Here is a 9,882-nt window from a genome sequence, read left to right as displayed (position 1 = left end):
GTCAAAATAATGTACTATTTTAACCACAGAGTCATGAGAGCAGAGATGTGTTAATGGAACAGTTGTTCGAATTTAAGTTGTCCAACCTTGTAATCTTACAGATGAGAAAACCAAGAGCTATAGAAAGTTACACACACACACACACACACACACACACACACACACACACACACACACTCACTTTTCCATGCATTCCCCGCTATTATGAGCAAATAATAAGAAAGGTCCGAGCGCAGAGTTCTAGCAGCCTGTATCATTTGTCTCATGGCCACTTAGTGCTTCAGACTTCCACGACAGTCACTCCCTCGTGCCTCTGTGAGATCCGTGATCCATGGAGACAGGCTGATGGCAACAGAGAGCATTGCCTCCCTCGCTGTTGCATTTATTCTCCCTTTCCGTTGTTAAGAGATGTGTCAGGAACACTGAAAGCCCAGCAGATTCTACTCATTTTCTTACCTGCTGAAAGCCCTCAAGTGGGAGACTTGCCAAGGGTTCCCAACTGCTGTTGTTGCTGAATGTGTTCATGTGTTGGAAATGTAGCCCCCAGTGTGGTAGCATTGGAAGATGAGGCCTCGTGGGAGGTGTTTAGGTCGGGAGAGCTCCACCCCTTGAATGGATCGCTGCTGCTATGAAAAGGGCTTGGGGGAGTGGGCTTTCCTGCTCCCTCCTGCTCTTCTGCCATGGGAGGATACAACAGTGAGGCGCCATGTTGGAACCAGAGACCAAGCTGCCGTGATCTCAGACTTCCCAGGTGCCGTGATCTCAGACTTCCCAGGCTCCAGAATGGTGAGAAAATAAATTTCTGTCCTTTGTAAATTACCCAGTGGGTGGTATTCTGGTATAGCAGTGCAAAATAAACGAAGACACCTGCCATCACTCCCTTTTCCCTTTTCAAAGATTAATATTCTGGAACTCTTTATAGGCCCCAAAAATCCCGAAGTGGAAACAATAAGCAACTTACCTTAAATCCCAATCAATCTGAAAAGCAAAGGCAATGAATACATGGATACCTTCTCTCTTTGGAATTCCTTTTTCCATCTGACCCCTGGAACGTTGCCTTTATCTTCAGGATCAGAGAGATGTTAATGACATATTTTCTTTCTGATTCAAGCAGTTCCAGAGCCACCGTCTGTCTTTTAGCTTTAAAAAAAAAACAACAAACCCAAGAGGGAATTTTTGTTAACCATTTCTTCCTGAAATCCTACTAAAGGAAAGAAAGCAATAAATAAAAAGAGCCATCTGCAAGTTTTTGAAAGATAGAAGCAAAACAGAGGCACAGTAAATCATGCGAAAGAGGAAAGTGCGTGCAACCTTGGTGTTCCCATCTGCAGACAGGGAATCTGCTGAGAAGCTCAGAGAAGCTCAAGGATTGGAGACTCCAGGCATGATAGAAAGAGCAAATGAGGGGCAATGCTGAAAGCTGGAGAAATCGTTCAAAGTCTGCCTACGGTGCCATTGAACCTCACCCCGTGCCAAATGGTTTCTCGCTTCCACCCCTTGCGTAACAGGAAAAGTGAAACTAGAGAAGCCCTACTCTCTGGGATCTGGGCTAAGGACTTCTGACATCCTAGAGGGCAGAGTTGAGACACCAACATAAAAGTAAGAGGACTCAGGGAAGGCTGCGTGCTGAACAGTGAGACTCCCCGCAGCCACTTTCCCCTGCAGGTCCCAGAAAGTCAGCCCCCAGGTCTGCTGGAGACTGGAGGGCCATCCACTGGAGACACTGAACTTCCCAAGGACAAAAGACCTACAGACACTGCCATAAAGAGGTCACCTATCAAAAAGTTAATTTGCCACCTGATTGGCCTATCTATAATGCAGCCTGCTTGGCCAATACAAAATTTCTAGGGTTTTTTTAGGGCTCTTTCTTACACATAAATAATTGGCTAAGGATGTTCAGACATTTGAGCAAAGCTTATACCACAAAAGAAAGAGAAGAAAAAAGTATATACACATAGGGTTCTTAAAAGGAAGGATGCCCTGAAGAAAAAGAGATAATGCAGGATATAAAATTTGAAAATTGTTAATTTTATAATTAATATTCTCGAAGAGAAATTAGAAAAATATTTTAACCATTTAAAAATTACAAGATACTGTTTTTAAAAAGAGAGAATGTCCCCAAAAGGAGAAACTTTTAAACATTTTTAAAAGATAGAAAAAAATTAAAATGGCAGAAGATAAACTCAAATAAATCCCCCCCCCAAAAAAAATGAGGAAAGAGACATATTGAGGAGAAGAAGATAGTAATTGAGAAATCAATCTAAGAGATCAAACATGAAATCAGTAGAAGTTTTAAAGAAAAGAAAGAAGGCCTGGCGCGATGGCTCACACCTGTAATCCCAGCACTTTGGGAGGCCAAGGTGAGAGAATTGCCTGAGCCCACAGGTTCAAGATCAGCCTGGGCAATTTGGTGAGACCTCATCTCTACAGTAAATCAAAAAAATTAGCCGGGCGTGGTGGTGCACGCCTGTAGTCCCAGATACTTGGAAGGCTGAGGTAGAAGGATCTCCTGAGCCCAGCAGGTCGAGGCTGCAGTGGCCATGAGCATGCTATTGCACTCCAGCCTGGGCAACAGAGTGAGACACCAACTCAAAACAAAAAAAAAGAAAGAAAGAAAAGAAAATAGATGAGAGGGTATTATTAAAACAAAGACAAAAACAAAAAAACCTAGGACATGTATTTCCAGAAGAAAGAGCCAATTGTGCCCAGCATAATTAACAAAAAGGTCTCACATCATGATAAAGCACACCACATCACTGTGAAACTTTAGCACACCAAAAATAAAGAGAAGCTCTTCAAAGTTACCAGATAGAAAAGTAGGTAGCATACAAAAAACTGGGTATCAATAATGACATTAGAAGCTAGAAGACAATGAAACAATTGCTTTCAAATGATGAAAAGTGATTTATATGTAGCCAGATTATCGATCAAGCAGTAGAATCTACTGGATGGTGGGCTTCATCAAAACAAGAAGTAAACCAAGAAGGGCACAGAAAATGAAGATATCAACAACAAACAAGCAGGAATCAAACATGGGAAAATATAAAGAGAATTCCTAGGAAGACTGAAAAGTTCCAGAATGATGGCAGAGCTACAGGTCAGAGCAGAATAGGATGACCAAGGTCTCTAGGGCAAATACTTTAATAGTAACAACAACAAAAAAGTGGGCCAGGTGTGGTGGCACATGCCGTCATGTCAGCACTTTGGGAGGCCAAAGTGGAAGGAGTGCGTGAGCCCAGGAGTTCAAGGTTACAGTGAGCTATGATCAATAGTCATCAGGGAAGAGAGAATTGAAACTACAATATGATGCCAGAACACGCCTTGGAGAATGACTAGAATCTAAAAGTTGACCATGCTAGCGCCCCCATGCAGGGTTGGCGGGGCATGCAACTATCTAACCACTGTGGAAAACTGCTTAGCATCATCTCCTAAAGTTAAACATAATCCTAAGCCATCATCCAAAGATTTCACTCCTAGGTATACACCCAAGAGAAAGGAGTGCATACATCCAAAAAAGGAAATTTGTACAAGAATATTCATAGCAGTTTTATTCATAGTAGCCCCAAACCGGAAACAAACAGATGTCCATCAATAGAGAATGGATTTTTAAAATTGCGGTAAATTCATTCAATACGATGAATAAAAAGGAATGAACTGCCAGATGAATTGCATGCAAACATATGAATGAATCTTCTAAAGCTTTATGTTGGGAAAAGAGGCCAGGCACAAAAAAGTATATGCTGTATTATTCCATTTATATGAAGTTCAAAAACAGACAAAACTAATTTATGGTAATAGAAGTCACAGGAACGACTCTTTGGGTGAGCATTGACTGAAAAGGTGTCTGAGAGAACTTTCTGGATAATAGAAATATTGTATATCTTGATCTGGGTCGTGATCAGAGGGGGGCCCCAAAATGGAATCTATTTATAAAAAATTGTGTATTTATTCTTACATGTTTTAACTTCAGTCACCTTCAAAGTCCTCTCCGTTGGATGCAATACACCTATCAAGATGCTTTTTCCACTGCTCAACACAGTTTTTGAACTCATCCACTTTGATGCCTTTTAGTGCTTCTGCTGTTTTTTGTTCCCCTTCTTCCACACTGGAAAAACGTTTCCCTTTGAGGGCTTTTTTCATCCGGGGAAACAACAACAAAAAAAAGTTGCTTGGGGTGAGAGTGGGTGAATAGGGAGGTAGGGCACAGGGGTCATGCCGTCTTGGGGTCAAAAACTGCTGAACACTCAGCGTGTTGAACCAGTCACCTGTTTGTCACAACTCAGGACGTTTCTTCCACAAATCGTGATGCAACCTTCTCAGAACTTCCAGATAAAAACTTTGGTTGACTGATCCAGAGAGACAAATCTCAAGTGTACTATAAAAGGCCTGCCCTCCAAGAGATAATTCCAGGGTTTTTTTTTTTTTTTTAAGTCCATCCTCCCCTTGTATATAAAAAGCCAATGAGCTGAAATTTTTTTTTTTTTTTTTCTTTGAGTTGGAGTCTCACTCTGTCACCCAGACTGGAGTGCAGTGGCCGCTCCCGGCCACCGCAGCCTCGCCTGCTGGGCTCTGGCGATCCTTCCAGTGGCTCAGCCTTCCGAGTAGCTGGAACTACAGGTGCGCGCTACCACGCCCGGCTCATTTTTTGATTTATTGTAGAGATGAGGTCTCGCCAAGTTGCCCAGGTGGGTCTTGAACCCGCGGGCTCAGGCAATCCACTCACCTCAGCCTCCCAAAGGTGTGGGATTACAGGCTGAGCCACCGAGCCCGGCTGAGCTGAAATTTAAGCTCTGTGAACGCTATGTAAATTAACCTGCAATAAAGTACTGTTTAGAAATAGCAGCATAAACTTTTTTTAAGAACATGAAAGGGAGGACGATCACCAACCCTGCCCAGGCATTCCTGCCCTCTGACCAAAGAAACCAAGAAAGCAAGTACCAGAAAAAGGAGTTACGGTGGTTGCCGCCCTTCTTCATACAAACCTTTTAGTGCTATTTAGTTTTTCATGTATTTGATTTTTTAAGATATTTTTTAAAAATCACCTCACCCCAAATAGTTGGGGGAAATGGCACTGTCTGACAAAGTAAGTATTTAGGAATTATTTATGAGGTGAAGGAAAGGAAGGAGAGAGAGAAGGAAGGAGGACAGCCCTGTTGCAGAGTCTGACATGTTGGTGGTAAACATCTGATGAAAAAGTTATAGATTCATATGAATATTCAAATACTCATATAGGTTCACATCACTGGCTGAATCATTTCCAAGATTCTGCCCTCTTCTCCACCAACCTCATGCCTTTTATTCCCCAAAGCACTGCATTACTAAATGTCACCAACACCCAGAAGCAAGATGGTGGTCCCAACTGGCCAAGGGACCCCTAGTGATTCCCTTCACCTCCATAGGCTTTGGTTGCTCCATTCGGAAAGGCGCCCAGAGGTGAGGGGGGGGGTCTATGTGCCCACTGACTCTAAATGGCTAGGATCCTAGTCCTTAGGTTCAAAACTCTGGAATGTCCTGTTCTTTCAACTATTGGCCTGCAACCCCCTGGGACTTACCAGCTAAAGAGCTTTCACACAAGACATTTTCCAAGGAGCTGTGTCTACCCTGGCTGGCTTCCTTGAGTTTATCTGGGTGGTCCTTCGTGACATATTCCTCGCCCCATTCCTTCCCCTCCTTGGGCTGCCTCCACATGCCAGATGGGAGATGGCCCTTGGGCTGGATGTCAGCTGAGAGGCAAGTCTTGAGGTTTTCTTCTGCTTCGGGGGTTGTGGGGTTTACTCCTGAAAAACAATACAAAACAAAACCTGCTGTCAAGATCTGACATTTGAAAAAATTGTATGTCTCTGCTTAGATACAATTTTTATTTCCTAAAAATTGAATACATCAATGAAAAATTAAACAGTTTCACAGCTGCAAGAGGTCATCTCTCTCTCTGCTTCTGGTCTATACATCCTCTATGCTTTGAACATAGTCTTTACTAAATAAGCAGTTTAGAAAAAGTAAATTTATGGCCGGATGCAATGGCTCATGCTTATAACCCTAGCACTTTGGGAGGTGGAGGCGAGAGGATTGCCTGAGCGCAGGAGTTCGAAACCAGCCTGGGCACAACATGATGAGACCTTGTCTCTACAATAAATCACAATATTAGCTGGCCATGTGGTGCACGTCTATAGTTCCAGCTACTTGGAAGGCTGAGGCAGAAGGATCGCCTGAGTCCAGCAGGTCAAGGCTGCGGTAGCTATGAGCTTGCCACTGCCCTTCAGCCTGGGCAACAAAATGAGACTTCAACTCATGAAAAGAAAAGTTAACTTATAAAACAGTATAACTAATGTACAGTAATATGTATTGACCACTCATATCGACTTCCTTTCAGGTGAGCACACCAGATAGGTGCCTGGAGCACTCCTGGGAAGAGGATGTGGAAAGAATAGGAGGAAGGGTGACAAAGACAAGGCCTTCTTTTGCCATTTTCCCCCTTGATGCTAATGATAGATGCAAAAAGAAAATAGGAAGAAAGAGAGGGAAGTTAAAATAATTTATAAAATTCTAGTGAGTTGTCAATTCCGTAAATAACTTTTGAATTAAACTATACAGTACTTGATCCAAGGAACACTTACATTCACCCGTGAGATTTCAGCAGATGTTCATTCATTAGTTGTCGAAATAAGCCAGAAAGAACCAAGAATACTGGTTTTGTCTTAAACTTCCCCAGTCCTTCTCTCGACTTGGGTTTAAATGAGTCATTGACCTGACCTAGCACATATCTTGGAATCGTAGTAGCCATAATGCTATATTTTGCATGGGTTCCCTTGTGCCTGACCTGGAACTGAGGGAATAGAAGCAGGGAAGACAGGAGAGGGGAGGAGCGGAATTGCTGAAGAAAAGGGAACTAACACAAGAACCACTTACCAGGACCCATCATTCCCTTCACATTACTGTCTCCCACATGAACGGATCTGGACTCCTGGGCTGCAGAGAAAGGAAAACTTTCATTCAAGGTTCATTCCACTCACATGGACCAAGTACCTTCTTTGAGCCAGGCATTGGGGACACACTCACATTCCAGAGTTTTGTGGGAGAAACAGAACAGGAAGAAAAAAAATTACAGTGTCTTGTGGCAAGTGCTATTTTCTCAGCTGTTAAAAGATATAATAGTGGTATTGATTACAATAAGAATTAGTTAATAATTATAAACTGCTTGAAGTAGTAACTGACATACTGTCAGAGCTAAATTGTTGTTTTGATGATGGCAGTGGTGATGATGGTTATGATGAGAAGAGACAGAATAATGCTACTAAAATATAGGTCAAACTCTGTCATTCCTCTGCTTAGCCCTCCAATGGCTTTCCACATCAGTGCAAAAGCCAAAATCCTTAAAATGACCACATAGCCCTAGAATATATGCCCCATACTCCCACCCACTGTTTCTTTTCTTTTCTTTCTTTCTTTCTTTTTTTTTTTCTTTGTAGTAGGAGTCTCACTCTGCCACCCAGGCTAAAGTGCAAGGGTACAATCATAGCTCACCTCAACTCTGGCCTCCTGGGCTCAGACGAACCTTCCACTTCAGTCTTTCAAGTAACTGAGACTACAGGCACACACCATCATGCCCAGCTAATTTTTTTTTATTATTTTTTGTAGAGACAGGGTTTTACTATGTTGCCCAGGCTGATCTTAAACTCCTGGGCTCAAGCAATCCTCCTGCCTCAGCCTCCCAAAATGCTGGGATTACAGGCATGAGCCCCTGCTCCTGGCCTCTTTCTTTCTTTCCCTTTCCTTCCTTCCTTCCTTCCTTCCTTCCTTCCTTCCTTCCTTCCTTCCTTCCTTCCTTCCTTCTTTCTTTCTTTCTTTCTTTCTTTCTTTCTTTCTTTCTTTCTTTCCTCTGCCTCTTCTGTTGTTTCCCTTATTCCCACTGCTTTAGCCCCATTGGTCTTCTTGCTGTTCCTTGAATATATCAGTTATGTTCCCTCAGGACCTTGGCACTGGCTGGTCTCTATTTTCCCTATCCATGACTGGACTTCCTCACTTCATTCAGGTCTTTACCTGCCACCCCATCTAAAATCACAGTCCCTCTTTACTTGTTTTTTAACTTAACTTATCACTGTCTAACATACTACAGATTTTACTTATCTTGTTTCTTGTCTGCTTCCCTCCAAACAAAGGCTCCATAAAGACAGGAATTTTTGTTGTTTTGCTCATCACTATACCCCAACTAAGTGTCCAGGATGAATGGATGGATGGGTAGGGGGATGGATGTGGATGGATCGATAGATGGATGGATAGATGAATGGATAAGTAGATGGATGGATGAATGGGTAGGGGGATGGATGAGTGGATAGGTGGATGGATGGATAGGTGAGTGGATGGATGGATGGATGGATGGATGGATGGATGGATGGATGGCTGGATGGATGGATTGATAGATGGATAGATAGATGAATGGATAAGAAGATGAATGAAGCCCGGTTCGGTGACTCAGCCTGTAATCCCACACCTTGGGAGGCTGAGATGAGTGGATTGCCTGAGCCCACGGGTTTGAGACCCGCCTGGGCAACTTGGTGAGACCTCATCTCTACAATAAATCAAAAAATTAGCCGGGTGTGGTAGCGCATGCTGTAGTTCCAGCTACTTAGAAGGCTGAGGCGGAAGGATCGCCGGAGCCCAGCTGGTCGAGGCTGTGGTGGCCGAGAGCAGCCACTGCACTCCAGCCTGGGCGACAGAGTGAGACTCCAACTCAAAAAAAAAAAAATAGAAGATAGATGAATGGATGGGTAGGTGGATGGATGAATGGATAGGTGGATGGATGGATGGATGGATGGATGGATAGGTGATGGATGGATGGATGGATAGGTGAGTGGATGGATGGATGGATAGATAGGTGGATGACTGAATGGTTAGCTGGATGGATGGATTGATGGATGAGCTATTGGGTGCCATAAGCATGCACTAGAGGAGCACATGATCTGGATTTGGTGGGAGGAAGATTGGATACTAGGAAGGATGACGTTAGTAATATTTTCTACAATCGCGTTATTTATTTATTTATTTTTTGAGTTGGAGTCTCACTCTGTCGCCCAGACTGGAGTGCAGTGGCCGCTCCCGGCCACCGCAGCCTCGACCTGCTGGGCTCCGGCGAGCCTTCCTCCTCAGCCTTCCGAGTAGCCGGAATGACAGGCGCGCGCTACCACGCCCGGCTAATTTTTTTTATTTTATTGTAGAGATGAGGTCTCGCCTGCCCAGGCGGGTCTCGAACCCACGGGCTCAGGCAATCCACTCACCTCAGCCTCCCAAAGGCACGGGATTACAGGCTGAGCCCCCGAGCCCGGCTATAATCGTGTTATTTAAAGTGTGACCCATGGATCAGCAGCACTGACATCACATGGAAGATTGTGAGAAATAAAGAATCTCAAGCCCCAGTCCAGACCTGCTGGATCAGAATCTCAACAATGTTTGATCAGTCTCGCATGAAAGGCCCTGATCTAGAGAACTTGGAGGATGAAGAGGAGCTGGAGGGTGATGAGTAGAGGGAAGAGTAAGTATCAGGAAAGCCAGACCACAGAATGCATGGTGCATGGCAGGGCCTGAAAGAGTATCAGGATGGTCTGGATGTGGAGAGGGAGGTGGAGGGTGACAAAAAATTAATGGGAGGGGAAAAACAGAGGCTCGTTAATCCATGGCCTTATAAACTGTGGTAAGGAGTTCGGACTTTTTTCTTAGGGCAATTAGGAATCAACAAGAGAATCTAAGAATGGGCTGAGTGAAGTGGCTCACACCTGTAATCTCAACACTTGGGAGGCTGAGGCCTCACTTGAGGCTAGGAATTTGAGACTAACCTGGGCAACATAGTGAGACCCTATCTCTACACACACAAAAAAATGAAAAATTAGG

General features: G+C 43.8%; 1 protein-coding gene across 1 annotated transcript in view; it reads right to left on the bottom strand.

Moving 5' to 3' along the window:
• ARHGEF33 (Rho guanine nucleotide exchange factor 33) overlaps positions 1-9,882 on the bottom strand; it is a 90,407-nt gene that overhangs the window by 14,611 nt on the left and 65,914 nt on the right. The window contains exons 10-12 of the mRNA XM_021717597.1: positions 6,907-6,966; positions 5,553-5,777; positions 1,011-1,140 (exon numbers count right to left, since the gene is read on the bottom strand). Of these exons, the coding sequence (XP_021573272.1) occupies positions 1,011-1,140; positions 5,553-5,777; positions 6,907-6,966 (415 nt within the window). The remainder of the gene's footprint in view (positions 1-1,010; positions 1,141-5,552; positions 5,778-6,906; positions 6,967-9,882) is intronic.

Source organism: Carlito syrichta, unplaced genomic scaffold (genome assembly GCF_000164805.1).
Source record: "Carlito syrichta isolate Samal-C Ts95f unplaced genomic scaffold, Tarsius_syrichta-2.0.1 Scaffold309881, whole genome shotgun sequence".
NCBI classification, from domain to species: Eukaryota; Metazoa; Chordata; class Mammalia; order Primates; family Tarsiidae; genus Carlito; species Carlito syrichta.
The sequence above is the reverse complement of the archived record's forward strand: the minus strand, read 5'-3'. Positions and strand labels throughout refer to the sequence as shown.